The sequence below is a fragment of the Megalops cyprinoides genome, chromosome 2 (genome assembly GCF_013368585.1).
Source record: "Megalops cyprinoides isolate fMegCyp1 chromosome 2, fMegCyp1.pri, whole genome shotgun sequence".
NCBI classification, from domain to species: Eukaryota; Metazoa; Chordata; class Actinopteri; order Elopiformes; family Megalopidae; genus Megalops; species Megalops cyprinoides.
This window is the reverse complement of record NC_050584.1, coordinates 28,215,128-28,234,859: the sequence shown is the minus strand read 5'-3', so window position 1 is coordinate 28,234,859 and position 19,732 is coordinate 28,215,128. Positions and strand designations below refer to the sequence as shown.

General features: G+C 44.9%; 1 protein-coding gene and 1 non-coding gene across 2 annotated transcripts in view; one reads left to right on the top strand and one right to left on the bottom strand.

Moving 5' to 3' along the window:
* The window catches only part of pde1ca (phosphodiesterase 1C, calmodulin-dependent a), a 144,540-nt gene that overhangs the window by 18,208 nt on the left and 106,600 nt on the right, over positions 1 to 19,732 (top strand). Inside the window, exons 2-3 of the mRNA XM_036521201.1 lie at positions 18,509 to 18,559; positions 19,429 to 19,594. Coding sequence (XP_036377094.1) covers positions 18,509 to 18,559; positions 19,429 to 19,594 — 217 coding nt within the window. The remainder of the gene's footprint in view (positions 1 to 18,508; positions 18,560 to 19,428; positions 19,595 to 19,732) is intronic.
* Positions 18,213 to 18,285, bottom strand: trnar-ccg. The gene has a single exon. It is a non-coding gene; the product is annotated as a tRNA-Arg (tRNA).

Genomic DNA, 19,732 nt, shown 5'->3' with positions numbered 1-19,732 from the left:
AAGCAGCCAATTGCAGGTCAGCAGTAACACTTTTTCTCCTCCCACCAAGGAGGACAACTCAGTCGTGCATAACTATTCATAGAGGTGTATGAGCAGAGACCGAATTCGGAAACATGGTGGACACATGAACACGTGTTTTAAATGTAGTGGGCTCTTACGTTTTCTGTCACTGCTTCACTGTGCATTACTGCCACAGATGTCAACGAATCCATTGGTATAATAATGTCCTCTTTTGGCAATAAATGATCATGCTGGACAACTAGTTGGTTATAGTAAATGTATGTTCATCACATTGAGCTATCTGACCGCTGAGCTACATAGGTAAAGATAACATATCAGAATCAGAATTCAGAATCAGAACCTTCCACACTAGCAGTAGGTGGTAACCAGGTGCTGGCTCACAGTTCACTTGATACAATTATTGACAAATTACATCAATACCTTTTTCTTGTAAAATGATACAGGCAGCTAATTATGTTCATAAATTGACGTTGTGCTCACCTTCTCGAACAATTCTATGGCAGAATTTTGCTAGATGCTGTAATATTAAGTTTTTTAACCTACAGGTTTAAAACCTTAAATTAAGGTTTTAAACCTGTGTACTTTCACTACTCGCCTGCTCTGATGGGGCATTCTGTGATTCAGACATCCCGCTGGGAAGGCTCTGGTGAGAGAGGAGGGAAGGGGGCAGATTAGAACTGACCCATTCTCTGCTATCCTGAGTGTCAAAGAGAGAGAGATGAGAGCTTTTTTTTTTTCACTGGCAGGGTGCACTGAAATGGGTTCCTGCCACTTCAGTGCAAGTTAAATGATTTAACACACTGTCATGCAAATGTAAGCCAGCACCTGCCAATTAAACCAGATCATAAATATGCATTGAGGCTTGATGTAGAAATCTGAATGTTGGAACACAGTTCTCAAGCACGATTGAAAAAAAACACCTGCTACTGTCCTCTCCTGAACAAGTCAACACTCAATACCCGCTGTAGCTCACAGTAGATCAGAACAGTCAGCAATACCAGGGCAGCTTATACAAACATAATTTTCCAGCTTCAGGCTAAATTCAGTAAGAGGATATCACATCTTTCCATTTTGAGGAGAAGTTGGGCTTATTGAGCATTTGTCCAAAACGGTTGTACAGGCCATCTACTTTGTATGCACCTAGTGTATAAAACCTAACCCCTTTGCCTGAGTTCAGTTTTAAAATGCTGGCTGTCTCTCTGAAGAGTGTTTCAAATGTCTGTTACGCTCCCATTAGATCACTGATAAAGTTAAGAGTGTGCAGTGTTTCAGAGAACAGCCATTTGCCATGTAAACTCTGTGTGCTTTTTCAGTCCACACAAATGCCCATTGTCTCCCACTCTACTCTACTAGTAATTCAGTGTACTGTGTGGGGGCACAGAGTGTTGCTCCCACTGAAACATCTATTTATTTATTTATTTATTTAAACTGAAAATTGAAACTGGGCTGTGGTGATAAAAAAAAGGTTCACTGCCACTTTGGAAGTAATGAAAATGGAGTCAAATGTATTTTAATTATTAGAAAGTGTGTTTCTGCTAAAAGCCTGCATTAGGGAAATCTCTCAGACTAACAGAAAGGTAACAGTGGTACTGCTTTTGATTTATATCATAACTGAAAATTAACAGAAAGAATGTTTGCATAAAAGCCCTCTTCCCCGGTGTGAAGTGCATTCCTTACTGGCGCTGTGCCAGGCGCTCTGGGAGAGGGTGGTCTTACGCAAATGCATCAGTGAAATGAATGTTGGCGAGGTGTGCAGCAGCCTCCAACGCGGGAGAGTTGTGGGTTTGAATCCCACCTGGGCTGTGAAGCCTTCAGTTAAAAATGGATCAGGCTGCCTGACATTGTTCAGCAGCTTCATTCCTGTTCGGTTGTGTGTGCCATACCGTGTAAGTGGATAAGAGCGTCGGATAAATGACAGTAATCAACGCTCTTCAATCGCATGCCGAATGCACCGATATCCCCGCCAGCATTTTCAATCCCGGTGTTCACCTCTCTCCCGGGCAACACCAATCGATCCCAGTACCTTCAACATCAAGGTAGCGTCAGTCAATAATGTTGGAGGTGTTGGAGGTGTTGGTGGGTGGAGGGATATGGTCAGAATACTCCTTGGGCTGATTGGTCCATCGCAGTGTCTGTAGGATCCTCTGTGTCCTAATTGGTTGGTGTTGTGTGACCTTGTCCAGTGGCACAGCTCCGGGATGTGTGTGTGTGTGTGTATGTGTGTGTGTGTGTGTGTGTGTGTGTGTGTGGGGGGGGGGGTGGTCGCAACATGCCCCACTGCTGGTCAGAGGTGATAGTACCATTTAGACCCTGTAATGTGGATTTAGATAGCTTTTGTACTTAGCTTTGACACCCAGTGTTCAGCAAGTTCAGGCAATCACCAAAATGAAGTTAAAAATTGTGCTTGCATTAGGGGAAAAGGCTTGCAACACTTGCATTCATTTGTTAGTCAGTGTTAATGAAAGATTTTGACTGAATCCATGGCTGCGTTTCAGGAGCCCCAGGGCTTTGCAAAAGCAAACAGTAAATTATGCTAATTACACTGAAGAGATCAGGTTACATCAGATCCTTTTGATGATAAGATAAGAAATCAGCTCTTAAGTTCTTGTCAGTCAGTTCACGCAGATAACATGCTTGAAGATGCATTCTCACTGTGATTTTTTTCTGTGTTGTGCAATATGTTTTTCTTCTTTGGTGTTTGATTTCTTTGCATTTGGCTGGTGCATAGAGCCATTAATTTTTGATTCCTGTAGTGTTATTACTTGTATTATTGCTTGTACAACTACTAGTAGTAGCAGGGTCAGGGTTAGCATTAGGGTTAGTACTACTACAACTGCCACTACTACTACTACTACTATTACTAGTAATAATAATATAATCAGTATACCTTTGCTGTGTTTGAGCCAGGTGGTCACGCCAGGTACAGAAAGCTCCAGTTTTGCTCTGAAATGAGAATAAAAGCCTGACATTGATTGTAAACCCCCTCCCCTCGCTGTAGCATCACACGCCTTATTAGCACATGCAGAAGGGCATCTGTTTCTCTCCAATGCTGAAAGCATCATTGAAAAGATGAAGATAAGCTTTCACAAGCCAGCTCAGAACAGATGTGGGGAGATCTTTACATAGTGCCTCATCATAAACAGCATGCTCACGTGAGACCATGTCGCAGTTCACCACTGCGCCGCTTTTCACACCTTTACACACCGGTGTGTCAACTCCAGGAGGTTCAGAGACACATGGTGCAGGCTGTGCGTTAGCTGCTGTTCCTGTCTCATTGAACCAGTCTTATTGAAAGCAGAACATCCAGAACCAAAAGCTAAAATTTAATATTGAGGAATATAATATAATATAATATAATATGATAGATTATAGTATAATAGAGGAATATAAATGTTGTACCCTTCTCAGATCTTCAGTGAAAATGTTTAAGTGAAAATGCAGCATATGTACATGGGTATACTTATGTACATGCCGTCAATGATCGTTTTAAAGTTTTCTGGAAAACATTTCCTTGGGATCGGGGAATTACTTTTCATTTTGCCCCTGAATGGGCACAATTTTTTTCTTTTTTTTTCTTTTTTTAGATTCTAGCTGGAATCTGTTGTTGAGCGATTTGTGACAAAGCAATTGTAATTGCAAAGAATTGACAGGCTGATGTCAGGGACATGAGCTTTCCTGATTCCCATTATTGCTCTGCTATTACTATTATTATTATTATGATTATTATGGTTATTGACTACAGACGGACTTATTTGATTTATTCATGATTTATCATATGATTTATATGAACATACACAAGCAGCCCAGTAAAATAATCCATTAAATAAATCTAAAAGCGCAGTTTATCCCACAGCATGTTACTGTGGCGGAGGAGCAGGCAGCCTCTGGTGGTTGCCGAGCGATCCTTTAGAATGCAGCGTGGACCCCTGGCAGGGAGGCGGACCTTGAAACGGCAGTTTCTGTGTTCGCAGCGAGACCAGAATAACAGGAAGCACATCTTCTTTTGAGGGTTTGTGCTGCAGGTTAATCGTCCATGCACACCAAACACTGATACGTGCTTTTCTTATCAGAGAGAACCAATGAGAAACACAAAGACCTCAGTGGACATCATGGATATCCCAGAGAGCCAGAGTGATGGAGACAACACTTCTCAAACCTTTCCTTGGTTACATCTTTATTATTATTATTATTATTTTGTAGTGATAACAGTGACAGTGGCACTCTATTACAAATATGGCACCAAAGACAGCTGCATGCCTAACCCCACTGAACGTGTTTTGGTAAATCGATTTGGATCAGAGTGTCTGCTAAATCAATAAATCTAAATGTAAATAATAATCAAAGGGGAATCATTAGTAGAAATTGTAGAGCTGAGATGGAGACACACTGACGCTGATTGGTGTGGTTATTTTGTGCTTTTACCACAGAGGCTGAGCAGCACATTACCCCTGCATGCTGTCACTGATATCACTTCTGAAGTGGGGGGAGGAGGGGGAAGGCATCCGTTTAAATGTACTCATCCAGTCACAAGTCACACCTCCTCCCAGGCTTCCTCTGAGATCACACGTGTCTGAATTATCAGGGCTCCGTTCCTCCCCGGCCCCCCTTTTTCAGAAATAATTGGTGATCATGGGAAGTAAGAAAAAAAACAAAAAGAGTGAACCTCTGCCTCTGTGACGAGTCACTGTCTCTGTCACACACACCGCCAACCGCCACTCCCCCCCCCGGGAGTGGCGGACTCGCTCCATCACGGAAACAAAGCGATAAAGCTTCATTACGAGCCGTTTCCGATTTGATTGGCTCCCTCCTCCCTCTGTTTTTACTGTCCAAAACAGGTTTTTTCAAAGACATTTTCCCCGTGTGACACTCGGCCCTCCCACACCCTCTCTCCGCCTCTCTCTCTCTCTCTCTCTCTCTCTCTCTCTCACACACACACGCACACATGCATTAAAATGTTTAAGTCAAATGCTGACCTTCTCTCGCACGGAAACATGAAGGGTATGCGAGTGGGCGTGTGGAGTATGCGTTTATGCTTTAAAGCCATAATTGGACCAACTGTTGAAATGGCTAATTATTTTATAAAATCATACTTTTGGTACATATGTGTGTGTATATAAAGCTGTGCCATGAATTATGAATTATGGATAGCTTTGTTTAAAAGAGAGTGCTAGAGGTGTTTCATCAAGCAGTGCTTGTACGGAATAATTGTCCCTGAACTACGGTGATGTTGTCATATTTAAAAGCACTACTTCGTACCAAATTATAACACCTGAGTGATTTTTATGTTAAAAAAAGATGGTTGTTGTTTAATTTTCATTCAGAAACCTGTGGATCCACAAAGACCACTGATGATATTGAAATGCAGTGCAGAGTTATATTTACTTTGGGAATAGTTTCACAAACGCCGTGTCAGAACACCACCGCAGCGGTGTGTCACGAGCAGGCTTGGAGGATTTTTTCGGGGTTTTGTTCGTCAAATGCAGCCTTAAGTACAGCACCCAGATATACGAATTCTGAATCTGTTTAGACCCTCCGGTGACGACACAGTGACAGATCACTCAATGACTCGATCATGTGAAAAATAAAATCATCTCAAAGGGCATTGTGGGGTGTGTGTGTGTGTATGTGTGTGTGTCTGCTCGGGGGGGGGGGTTCCCTTTATGTAAACAAAGGCGTGGTTCATAACAGACCTTCACAGTCTAATTTGGGCAACACTGAGCATCGCCTGTGATAATTAAAGAACAAAAGACTGGTGAGGCACATAGAGGTGTCCCTCACACCCTATCATAGGTCTTAAAATCAACCTCAACCAGGTGCTGAGCGAAATGACCACTAGCAGCCAGCACAGTTCTGGGGTCATTTATTATTGATTACTGATTAAATGGTCGTTTGTTCACTTCATTGTATATGGCTAACAGAGCTTTTGCTTAAGGTCATTGGTGTGGTGGGTTGGCCTGAGGGGGGTTTTTTTGTATTTTTGGTATGCTCCTGCCCCTGTTCTCAGGGCACTGCCGTGGCTGTGTGCCGAGGTCAGTGCTGCCAGCCGCAGCACTGGTGACTCTGTCAGGTGACCCGTGTAAGAACAACCTGTGCTGGAAACGGTAAGACAAAACCCAGAGGAGTACTGCTAAATAAAGCACCCCCCCCCCCCCCACCCCCAGTAATTAAGGTGTGAGCTCCAGAAAAGGACCGCTAAATAAAGTTCCTCCCCCCTCCTGTAATTAAGAGTGAACGGCTCCCTGCTGCTGTCAGGCCCGAGCCTCACGGAGATCAGGGTGGCTGCGCTAATGGCTAACCGCTCCTGCGTCTCAAAGTTTAAACACCTGCGTTACACGCAAACTCTCCCGGGTCGCCCGCTGAAGTCTCACGGCACCCAGGCGGAGTAAACATTTTGATTTATGTAACGACAACAAGGGAGCGATGTCGCTGCCATGTCACAAGGATGCACACACAGACGCAGGTACGCACACACAGACGCACGCACTGAGCTGCATGTACGCACACTCAGACACACAGAGACACAGGTACACACACACACACAGACGCACACACTTAGGCACAGCTACACACACACAGACACACACTGAAACACAGGTACACACACACAGATGCACACACTTAGGCACAGGTACACACACACAGACACACACACTTAGGCACAGGTACACACACACAGACGCACACACTGAGACACAGGTACACACACACACAGACGCACACACTTAGGCACAGGTACACACACACACACAGACGCACACACTTAGGCACAGGTACACACACACAGACACACACTGAAACACAGGTACACACACACAGATGCACACACTTAGGCACAGGTACACACACACAGACACACACACTTAGGCACAGGTACACACACACAGACGCACACACTGAGACACAGGTACACACACACACAGACGCACACACTTAGGCACAGGTACACACACACAGACACACACTGAAACACAGGTACACACACACACAGACACACACACTGAGACGCAGGTACGCACACACAGACACACACACTGAGATACAGGTATGCACACACAGACACACACACTGAAATGCAGGTACGCACATACAGACACACACACTGAGACGCAGGTACACACACAGACACACACACTGAGACACAGGTACACACACACACAGACACACACACTGAGTTGCAGGTACGCACACACAGACACACACACTGAAATGCAGGTACGCACACACAGACACACACACTGAAACGCAGGTATGCACACACAGACACATGCACTGAGGTACATGTATGCACATACAGACACACACACATAGGCGCACACACAGATGCACCCATTTGCAGGCACACACAGCCACATGTGCAGGCACACACACATACACACAGACACACACACACATGCATGCACAATTGCTGTTGGTCACTGCGCTTGCACGCATGCACACACACAGACACACACACACACACACACACACACAGACGCTGTAGAGTTCATTCCTGACTGACAGTTTCTCCTGGATGCGTGTACTTGTATGTTGAGAGACAGAGAGGGAGGGAGTGAGAGTGCGAGTTAGAGGGAGAGAGAAGGGAGGGAGAGAGGGAGGGGAAGGAGAGACAAAGAGAGAGAGAGAGAGAGAGAGAGAGAGAGAGTAAGAGAGAGAGAACAGTCAACAGGACTAGTAGACTGTGCAGACAGTCGCTGCTGTTGGATGTAAGTTCCGAGGAGAAACGCGAAAAGAGCGCTCGGTCCTCAGTTTGGTGCCACATGGCGGAGTCTCTGGACCTGGTGAGGGGGTAGGGCGCTGGGGCCGGGGTTGGGGGGGGCCCGGAGGGAGGTCAGCCACAGGGGAAGGCCCGGGAGCCCCTGGAGGATGAGCCGGGGGAGTCGGCCGGCACCGCTACCAGCATCACCGACACCCGTCCGAGGAGCTGCGCTAATTACACCCTGAGTGGCTGCGTCTTCTGCCCCGCCACGCGACGTTCCTCACCTGGGGAGGTACACACGCACACACGCACGCACTCACCTGACCCAGTGCCATCTCCCTACGAAGGAGAGAGAGGGAAGAGCGCCAAAGAAGACAACCAGAGGCTGAATAGTAAGCATCTAAAAAGAAAAGAAAAGAAAACAAAAGTCATCTGAAAATGACGGAGCCCAGCTCCAAAAAGCAGGGATTTAAAAAGTGCCGAAGCGCCACCTTCAGCATCGACGGCTTCAGCTTCACCATCGGTAAGGGGACCTCGCTGATGCCGGCAGCCACCACAGTCCTATTCCTCTGGAAGTTTTACTGTTCCACACAATGTGGTTTCTTCTGCTGTTTGAGGTTGGCTGTTAGATGGCTGGACATGATTTGTCTTGGCAATGAGCTGACTTGTGCCCTTAAATTATACCTCCAGAAGGAGAAATATACTTCAGTGATAATTAATAACTGTTCTCGATTCTCACTCTCCTGGGGGGTGAGGGGTTGGGGGGGGGGGTGTGGGGGCTGTGGGTTCTGAAGGCATGCCAAGGTTTGGTTTGAAAGTTTTGCCAAGGTTTCATTCTGTGCTGTGAAGCTTGTGCCGTTTGTTTGTGTGTGCCAAAGGTCACCGAGATGTTGTAGCCAAAATTCGCGCTCCATTTCTAAGATTGACAGGTGTGAGAAAGGGATGTGTGTTTGGCGAGAGAGAAAGTGAGGACACTGCTGTGTGTGACATTTAGGAGAGAAAAAAATAAACATGAGGAGATTTGAAAGATGGAAAAGGGAGAGATGGAAACTGTTCCATCTTAGTGTGGCTGTGTGGCAGAGGAGGAGGAAAGAAAAGATAAATACACAAAAAAAAAAGAAAATATAACAAAATCCTCATGTGCACTCGGATGCTTCAGTGAAACGGTACATTGGCTGCATTGTTTTGTTTTGTTTTTCAGCCATTGTTTAGTTGTAAAAGATTTTTCAGAACCTTGCCTTCTCAGAATTACATTATATAATAACAGAGCGTTTCATGGATTTCTTCGGCAATGACTCACAGAGACTTTGAATTGCTTTTTATAGCCTCTTTCTCCCTGTCGCTGTTTTGTCAAACCTAACGGCTAAACGAAAGAGCGCGTTTACGTCTGAACGGGTGAGACAAACGGATAATTACGGCTGCGCGGATTCGTCCCGGGGGCCGCCAGACGCGGCCCCGGAGGCGGGCCCGGCGTGTGACAGTTGTTTGCGGGGAGCGCGGAATGGCAGTAATTACATCTCTTCAAAGGTCAAACGTCGAGGGGTTACGTAACGGGCGTGCTGTCGTTCGCCCGAGTGCGCGGAGGGGAGCCTGGCGGGGAGCAGGCGAGGCGAGTCGAGTCCTCAGACCGCGCTTCTGATCTCACGGACCTCCGTGCCCCCCCCCTGCCCCCCTGCCGGGCGGAAACCAGGTAGCATTTTGTTCACGTTACACCTGCATGCCCCACTGGTCCGGGGGGGGAGTCGCACAGCACAGCACAGCGCAGCACAGTGCAGCGCAAACACTCCCCACCAGAGCACATGACACGAGACAATAAAAATCACGAACAATTAAACGTCGGCAAGGACAGGGCGCCGTGGCGACCAGCACCTTCGCAATAAGGTGCAGGTTTTAAAACTCGAAAAGGGTACTGTTAATGTTTAGCTGTGGCTGAGGGAGAAACAGCGCTCTCACTCTCCATCTCCATCCTCTCTCTCTCTCTCTCTCTCTCTCTCTCTCTCTCTCTCTCTCTCTCTCTCTCTCTCTGGAATATCCGCTGGTGGCAGCGACATTAAAAAGGAAAAAGCTGCACGCCCCAGAGTTACCTTTCCCTGATAAGGGCTTCGCAGACACCCTTTCCTCCCCCACATCTGCAGCTGTGATTACCGTCTCCATGGTGACCGGCCACGGGGAGGATGTGACATCACAGGGCGACTCCCCCCCCGCCCCTTCCCTCCCTTCGCCCCGTCTGGTGCAAGTGCCCCTAAAGAGAACCCAGTGGAGACCTCATTAAACCCAACTGTTGGGTAATCACCACAACGTTCAGCACGGCATGCGCTCGGGGGAGATTGGGGGGTGGTGGGGTGGGGGGGAAGGAAAACAAGCGGACGGGGAGGGAGGGTGGTTTAGGGGGGTTGCGTTGCCTGGCAGTGGAGACCTGAGGGGGCTAGGTCCCGGTGGGTTATTTTTCATGGTCAGGGTATTAGCACTGCGGTCCCAGGAAAGCAGGGAGTCATTACCACTAATGAAGTGTCCTCTCCTCTTAAAGAGCCACCCTGCTACACTGGACCAACAGCGACCCCCTCACTCCCTTGACTCTAAAAGGGTTTCCCTTTGCGACCTCTGAATTCTCCTAATGATCTCACTTATCTAACATGCCCCTGGATCTCTCTCAGTCACTCAGTCAACCTTCTCTCTCTCTTTCTGTCTCTCTCTCTCTCTCCCTCTATATATATTTCCAATGTTACTGTGTAAAAAATGTGTCCCTCTATCTTCTGCTCTCTGACTGTTATGGTCAGTACCTGGGCAGTTACAGTCCCTCAGGCTGTGACAGGCAGCCATGTGCCTCACTGCCAACAATATGCACCTCTTCATCTCCCCAAAGACAGGGGGATTTTTGTATGTGTTTCTAAAATTGAGAACGTTTTAGGGTGAACAGTGATTGGGATAGTGATTTCAGAAGATGTTTTTGTATCTGTCATATGATAAAAAATTGAGAAATCTCTGATCTGTGTCTTGAAAGTGAGCACAGCCTGTACTCTATGGTACTACCAGGTCTAGCTACTGTATGTTAGCTTGTCTTCTGTTGGTTGCCAGGTCTTCCTTGTTTGTCTATCTTCTCTGGGCTGCTGGGCCTGCCTATGTTGGCCTAACCTCTGTGGGTTGCCATATCATCCAGTGGTTTTCCTATCCTCTCTGGGGTCCCTGCTATGTGTGTGTTTTAGCTAACCCTCTGTGGGTTGCCAGGTCTGCTTGTGTTACCCAATCTCCTTGGCCAGGCTGTACTCACTGTCTCCAACTTGTATTGTAATGTAATGTAATTTTCCATGTCTTTTCAGAGACCCTAAACAATCAGGTTCATGCTGTTCTTTTGTGTTTTAATCCCAACAGGTGATGTAGCTCTTTGTTTTAGTTGTGTTATAATTGCATTATAATGGCACTGCCTCTTGGAGATGTGAAAGAGAGAGTTCCTCTTTTCTCTCTGCCCCCTCCTCTTTTTTCTGTCAAGGTTTCTCTTCTCTCTCTCTCTCTCTCTCTCTCCCTCTTTTTCCCTGCCTCTGTGTGTAAATGCCATCATCAGTATCCTTTTCTGTTTTTGATGTTCACTCTCTCTCTCCCACACACTGTCACCACTATATATCAGACACAATGATCAATGATATCTGCCTTGCATTGATTTATTTATAAAACAGCTTTTTCAAAATGGAACACTGGACAGTAGAACACACTGTCTGTCTGTCTGTCTGTCTGTCTGTCTCTCTCTCTCTCTCTCTCTCTCTATCAGGGTTTCAGTAATGGCAACACTTTGATGTGCTCAGTGGAGGTTGGAAATTTTTATCAAATTTAAAATTATTATTATTTGTCTTATATTCATTTATGCTGTTTTGAAAGTTTATTTTTCATCTCTGTGTTCCCATTTGAGCTACCCCACGCCGACCCTGCCCGACCTCCTCTCTCTGCCCTGCCCCGCTCTAACCAACACACCCAAACATGCGTGTGGCAAACTGAGGAACACGTGACTTCATAACCCGCACCCACCACCCACTGATGGCTGTTGCTGTGGGTGACTCCATTAGTGGAATAGGAGCATCCTGTTCTATCGCATGTTTGCCTCAAGTGTATGGGTTGCTGGGGGAAACAAGCATGAACGCATAGAATGCTTGCCGTGCTGAAGGCACAGGTCTCTAGTTCAGGTTCTGAGGAGTGATGTCACATTCCCTTGCTCCCACGCATGCCTCCACACATTCCCAAAATGTCCTGCCAACAACCATCCTTCTTCTTCTCCTTTCCTGCTTTATTAGCCCAGTGCATGCTGGGAAACTATGAGGAAGCTAATGGGGGGTGGTGGTGATGACATAGGAAGTTGTTTTCAGTGTAGTGTTGGATGCTGCACTGTTCTGATTGGTTGGCTTAGTTTTGCTGTTGACTGCCCTTTCAGAGCAATGCTCACTGTGCTTGATTGAGCATAACTGAATCCCCTGTAGACCGATCAATTTCTAGTAAGTTGTTTGTAGTTGAGCCAGCTCACTCTTGAGTTTTTTTTTTTTTTTTTGTTATCCTCATGGACAAAGTCTCACGATGGAAACACTACTGTGAGCAAGCTTCTGCATGTTATTTCGTTATTAGTTACTCATTGCAGATTGTGATCAAGCCTGACCCATAAGAATGTGTGAGAGAGGCCAACTGCAAAATGGCTAAAGGGTATCCCAGTCAAATGAAATTACTGTCACTCCCAGATGATTATATAATATGAAATCTATAACTCCCACATGACCACTATAACTATAAGTCACTGTAAATCCAAGATTTTTGAATTTGAAATCCCTTTATGTCCCAGCTTGCTGCTGGATCTGAAACTGTGGAGGTCCTGGTGAGGATCAAACCTGTGGTTTCTCTGCCAGGAGGCGGGTTCAGGTCACTGCACTAAAGACCCAGCACCCTCACGCGGGTGTCTAATCAGGCCTTTGTGTGGGCTGCAGTGGGTGATGTCACAGTTGCTGGTGGATCCATGCACACAGTGAGCTCCAATGCAATTAAATCAATTCTGTCATTTAGCTCAATACAGGAAGAGGAGACAGGAAGGAAACATTCGATCTCATCTCTGACTTTGACTTTATGTACATGCTTGTATTACTGTGTGTGTGTGTGTCTGTGTGTGTGTGAGAGAGAGAGAGAGAGAGAGAGAGAGAGAGAGAAAACGTGTGTGCCTGTGTGCATGTTGTTGTGAGTATTTATACCTCTGTGTGTCCTTGTGCCTGTGTGCTTCTCTACATTTGTGTGGCTTTGTCACTGTATTATTGAAGTTCCAAATGAAGCTTTGGGAGCAGAATTTTCAGACAATCCCTATGCAATTAACAAGCCTTTCCCTTCTACAAGTATAAAAAATAACATTCACCACTTCCTTTTCATGTCAGCTGTTTACAGTACCCCTCCTCTTCCCCATCTCCTCCTCTTATTTCTATTCCTGTTTATGATGTCCAAATGAGAGGGAGTGAGCAACCTTAGCCCACGGCCAAGTACAATCCTTTCACTGGACTCCAAGCCAATGATCAGAAAACCTATGCCTGCAACGCTTACATGTCTTATTGCATTAAAATTCATATCAACTGAATAGAATTTGTGTGTGTGCGCATGCGTGCACGCATGCGTGCATGCTTGTGTGTGTTAGTGCGTGTGTATGTTGGTGTGCGTGTTATTGTGTTGAAAGGTTAAGTTAGTGTACAGTGAAGTGGTATTAATTATTCATGTGTCTGAAAGTAAGTAGCCAGTGATCTTGGCTCAGACCCAGCTGCGTTATCCTCTTTGTCACTATCTGAGGCAGGCATCTCTCCATAAGCTCTCCCCCCAACATTTTCCATTAAGAAAACCTCCCCTCTCTGCGCTTTCACAGAACTGCATTACCCAGAGAGTTATTTTGTGTATTTTCTTCTTGTAAGTCTCACAAATGATACAAGCACACAAAAATCTGTAGATGTTAGGAACAAGGTTCAGACATTTTGTATATATATATGCAGCAATTTTTCTTGTTTATAGAGTGGTCTTACCTTCAAGTGATAATTCACTGGAGGTGCATGCATTGCACCCATATTGTAATCTGTGTGGCCACAAGAATCTGGCTTCTACATTAGGAGAGGGTCAATGCCCTTATCATTCACTGGTTGTAAACCATTCTAGGGGTTGTATATGCTTGGGATAGTGGGAGTGGCCAGGTAGCAGGTGCACTCCACACCTCAAACACCCAATGCTCCCATTTAGGAACGGGGAACAGGGTGTATGTAAGCTGAGGGCTTCATCCGTCATCTGACCCAATTTGGAGAGCGCACCCCTCCCCAATCCTCCGCCCTCCACAGTGTCTGAAAAGATTGTGCCTTAATATTGAGAATGACTCCCAATATGAAGCAGGCCAACAGCGATGCAATGTTTTGTCTTGTCTTGATTGGAAACCTTAGCCTACCTTACACAAAGTGCCCCACACATAAATTCTGTCACCTGCAACTCGATCAGACCTAGACTGCTTCTTGCAACACACCTTGTGGTCTGCTGGCTATTTAGTTGCAACTTGATTGCCTAGAGAGGACAGCTGTCCTCTTTCATGCCACATCCAATCAGCACACAGTTGCTCAACATGTGATCCACCTACAAAGTTCTATTTTTAACCTGCAACAGCGTCCGTGACCTCAGCTGTAATGAAAAGCAAAGGAATCATTACCTGGTCCCAGGAATACGATTGGACACCATGTTGTGATGCCAGCACGTTGCGATTTACATTGCATTTAAATTGCCTGCAAATTGCGTCATGTAACTTTCATCACAGGCAATCTGCTCATGCAGTTTTTATTATGTGCAGATTGCTTCCTGAAACTTTAGACTTTTCCAATTATAGCCTCATTTTGCCACAGGAATGAGGCCACCAACCCAACATATTGCTGTAAAAGAGGACGCACCCTCATTTCTGTGATAAGGGTCAAGCTCATTATAATAGTGTCATAGCTGTTTACTTAGACTTTAATAACATAATAACTATTAATCTACAAGTGATTTAAATAAACTGTGTGTGTAATATTACAATTTTGATATGACAGAGCTAATGTGTACCAGTTTAGGGAAGTGTTAAACAGGTGGTATTAGACAATAAGTGAGGTATAAGATTTCTTTCTTTTGTACCGATGATATTTTATCAGATGAAGTGTCATTTCCCAGTGGATTTCCACAAAAGAATAAAGGAGCTGGTTCAGACTGTTACAGTGTTTCCTCCGAGTGCAGACTGAGCCCTCTGGCCTGAGTTTGAGCCCAGCTATGTAGTTTGCAGATAGCAACTGGGAGCCCACTTGGCCAAACAGGTTGGCTTTGTTTCCCTGGGTGTAGGGCTGGAGATGTCAGCCAGGGTTCCCCACATTGAAACCTGAGACTCCTCTGGGCACCTGTTAGTTACAGAGATGCACCTATCAGGGAGATGTGCCTGCACTCCAAATGGTCTCTGTTTTCTGGTGCATTATGGGAGTTGTAGTGTGAAAAATAGCCAAGGGCAGCGTGCATATGTACGGGAGGATTGTGTTCACCTCACCTTGTGCTAACATACAAATGAAAGGGTGTCACTGTCAGTTGAGCCTGGGGAAAGAAAAATAAAACATAAAAAAATAGAAGAAAGGAGCAATATTTGAACTGCATTTATTGACTTAAAATTTGACTTAAAGATTGCTAAGGGTTAGTTATAGGCACAGTGACTCTTCATGCACCTGCCCTCAGCACAAACCCACAAAATCCCATGTCCACTGAGCTGTGTGACCCTCCACTCTGCCCATTATGACTGGTGGAATGATGTCATAATTGAGTAGGGTGCTGGCTTATGAGTGATGTCATAAAGTGATAGAATGGAGTGGGGTGCTGGCTTATGAGTGATGTCATAATGTGATAGAATGGAGTGGGTGATGGATTATGAGTTATTATTAAGAGATGCGTACCTCTTACTCACTGTACTCATTATAAATTCTACAGCTCTTACTGTGTGATACACTGCACTGTTCATTTTTCTCACAGTGCTGTGGCCATGCGTGTAGCTCCTTAAGTAAATGCATTTAGTACTGGAACGCTTAGTGACTTGGTTAGTTAAGGAACAGGTTCTGCGCAGACAGAGACATGCAGGTCAGAGCCAGATTTTGATCTTGAGTTTTACCCAGGAATCCATGGGGGTGGAACATAAACAGCGTGGGATGGGTGTTGCGTTGGCCAGGGTCCTCTTGCCCTGCCATTGTGGTTACAAGTGAAAGCTTCAGATGCTTGACTGTGAGTCGCTCAGATGATGTCAGTGAAGGTTCACCTATCCTCCAATTGGTATTCACTCCTAAAGCTGTTGTGGTGGATTATGGGATTTGCAGTGACAGTAATAGCCATTGGTTGCACACAAGTGGAGTCTAATGTATTGTGGTATTCAAGCACTACATGGTATTATTGGGTATTGGAGAAATTGTCTGTGGCAGTCTTAGACTCTAAATGATTCAAACCTTAATGAAAAATATGTAAAGGCATCACTGATGACAATAAGAAGGATTCTGAGGGAGGGTTTCTGTTGGTTATACTCCCAGAACATCGCTGCGGGTGTATCTGCAGGCCACACACTGTATTGATCCTACTGTACAATGTCAGCACCATGAATTAAACATCACAGGGCCAGAAGGGTGAGGTCATCTCATTTTCAAAGACATTGTGACCTTATGTGTCAATATTGGTATCGATATTGTCCCCAGTTATTCTTGGCTGTAAATAAAATAAATATGCGTATGTGTGCTGTGTTTGATCCGTGAGTATGGCTGTCTGTGCATGCGTATGCGTCTGTGCATGCGTATGCGTGTGTGTGTGTGTGTGTGTGTGTGTGTGTGTGTGTGTGTGTGTGTGTGTGTGTGTGTGTGTGTGTGTGTGTGTGTGTGTGTGTGTGTGTGTGTGTGTGTGTGTGCGTGTGTGTGTGTGTGTGTGTGTGTCATTGCTTGAATGCTGACCTGTGACTCAAGAGATGGCAATGTCCTCTGTTCATATTAATTTTCCACAATAACAAACTCCAGGTTCAAACACAGCAAAGAAGTTCCTTTTCCACAATGTGACTGACTTGTGCTATAAGTCTAAAGGTCAGCTTTGGGAAGTGAAGACTGAGTCCATACAGTCCTGTCTGATAGAGACAGCAAATGAAAACTGCTCTGGCAGAGTTCACAGAAGTAAAAAAGAAAACTTTCAAAAGAACTGCTGAAATCCATTTCACAGAACACTTACAATGGGCTTTGTATGAGTCCAAACAATGTCACCACAAAGTCTCATTTCAGTAATTCACACCAAGACCTTGATTTACGCAGGTGCTGATTGAACAACCTTGGCAGTAGCCATGGAAACAGATGTGAGTCCTTCTGTGGATCCTGAAATGTTTTTGTCAGCTTTTATAAAGCAAGCGCTTCTCTTGAGTAAAAGTCACTTTTTAGGTTTTTATTTTTAAATAGGATTTGTCACAACGTGTAAAATTTCTTTCTTCAGTATGGGCGTTTGAGAGTTGTTTCACCGCTCCTGGAATAACATGCTTTATTTGCTCTCTGGGACTAGTCGCATACTGTACTCCACTTCATGCTGTACTCCCCAAGCCACCTGTTGCTTTCCGATGCCTTTCTATGCATATCTCTCAAGCAATCTTCATCATTGACCTTGTGTGGTTACTCCATACTCTCAAGTTCAAATTCAAAATACTTTGCAGGCAAGAATGACATTCCGACACCGACAATATCCTCAGAGCTTTCAGAATGTACATGTGCCAGAACAGTGATGAACAGCATAACTACTGTTGTTCTATGGGAATATTTTGGGAGTAGAATTTTTTATTGCACTTCCTTTCCACTTAAACTGTTCACAGCATCTGTCCTCTACCCTATTTCCCTCCTTTCTTTTCCCTGTTTATAATGTCCGCACGGGGATCAACAACCTCGGCCCATGGCTGGGTGTGATGCCTTTGTCAGACTACAAGCCAAAGAAAGTACTGCTATAACCACGTCGAATGCAACCTTCACACTTTGATTGTATTGAAATTCATGTCTACTGAAATGCATTTGGTACCGCGAGTTCCACAAATTGCACTGTAGCATATATTGTATTCATAATGACATATATAAAGACAGGATAAGAGTGAAGATAATCAGTACATTTACAATATATGACACATGTATTGTATAGATATAGTATGTGAAGTTTAATATTGTATAGACGTACTGTACATAGATATATGCAGTAGTAACATATAGTATAGTAGTATATCTATATAATTTTCATTTAGGAGATGCTCTTACCCAGAGAGCTTTACAGTTTTATCTGTTTGTAAAACTGGATATTTAGTGAGGTAACTGTGGGTTAAGGACCTTGCCCAAGGTTACAACAGCAGTAGTCAAGTGGGGAGTTGAACCTTTTAGTTACAAGCCCTGTTCCTAATCACTGCACTGTTGTCCACATAATATAAATAACAAACAAAGCCAACTAACTTTTCATAACTCAACCCAGGTGGGACTTGAACCCACAATCCCCAGCTCCGGAGGCTGATGCCTTATCCATTAGGCCACTGGGTCATGTGGTACCTTTATATAAAGGTGCATATTGTGCTGAGTTTGACCCTGAGTGCTGAGGTGTGTTGTGACGATATGGCTTTGTAGTTAGGAACAATTTCAGTGAATATATATCTCTGTTTACAATAATGTAAGATATGTAAGACGTTACGTAAGATTGTCTGCTATGAGAGTCAATATTTTCATTAGTCATAAATAATTTCATTTTTCTCCTTTTTTTATCCAGTTGCAAACGAAGCTGGAGAGAGAAATGCCCGGCCCCTTGCCCGGTTTGCACGTGAGTACCCACAATGCAATTCTCTACTGCCGTACCTTCACAGTACAGTACTGCTGTCATTCGTTGCTCTGATGCCTTGACCGGGTGATGACTCTAGTCCTCCACTAGAGGGCAGCAGTAGACAAGTTCAGTGATTAGTGGCACATGTTAAACTGTCTAATCTCAGAGATATTAATTACATTGTTATAACTTAAATTAAAACTGAAAAAATATATCTTTATGATGTGATTAATCATTTATGGTTTGCATCTCCTTTTTTGTTGCAAAGCAAAGTTTATTGTGTTTTGTGGGTGATTTTTACCTGCAGTGGTCAGACAACAGGGGGCAACAGATACACACTACAGCCATTGTTTGCCATTCTAAATGCCATGAACTGACAGCACTTGTTTTTGTCCCTTTCTAATGCCCAATAGTCAACATTAACACAAGTTGCAATGTAGGGACGTGAGAAACATAGACTGAACAGAGTCAAAATACTCACCCAGGATAGCGAGCCTTCTTTCAAAACCTCAGCCCCTAATTTGCATGACAAGGTGATGTCAGCTGTCAATGAAAGTAAGACAAAACTGAAAATGAAGGAGCAAGTTGTTTTTTTTTGGATTGAGAACAAGCATCCAAAAAAGCTTGTCACCAAGAAAAAATAGAGCCACATTACTGTGAAATCAGTGACCTTCAATTTGAAATTGGTGACAATTCAGCTAATTAGGCTGAAAAGGCCAAACCTCACAGCTCCGATAGGACTGTGCACCTCTGAATTCTGTCATATAATGTGGTGACCGGTGACACCCCCCCCCCCCCCCCCCAGCCCAGGCCTATGTTCCTTTTAAATATTGGAAGCATAAGGTGTAACCCATGGCCTATGATTCCAGGGTCCAAATCCCAGAATGCTTTGTGGAACGCCATCACAGCTGGGATTGGGATCAAGGACAAGGACAAGAGAGGCATCCTCATCGATCCACGCACCCCAGAGGAGATCCTGGCTGACGAGCTGCCGGCTGTGGACAGCCCCGATGCCATGGAGAAGACTGCCATCAGGTCTGAGAGACAACAAGGAGACGCATGCGCATACATACACATACATACATACATACATACACGCATATAAATATACACACACACACACACACACACACATGCACACACAAACACACACTCACAAACTCATATACACAC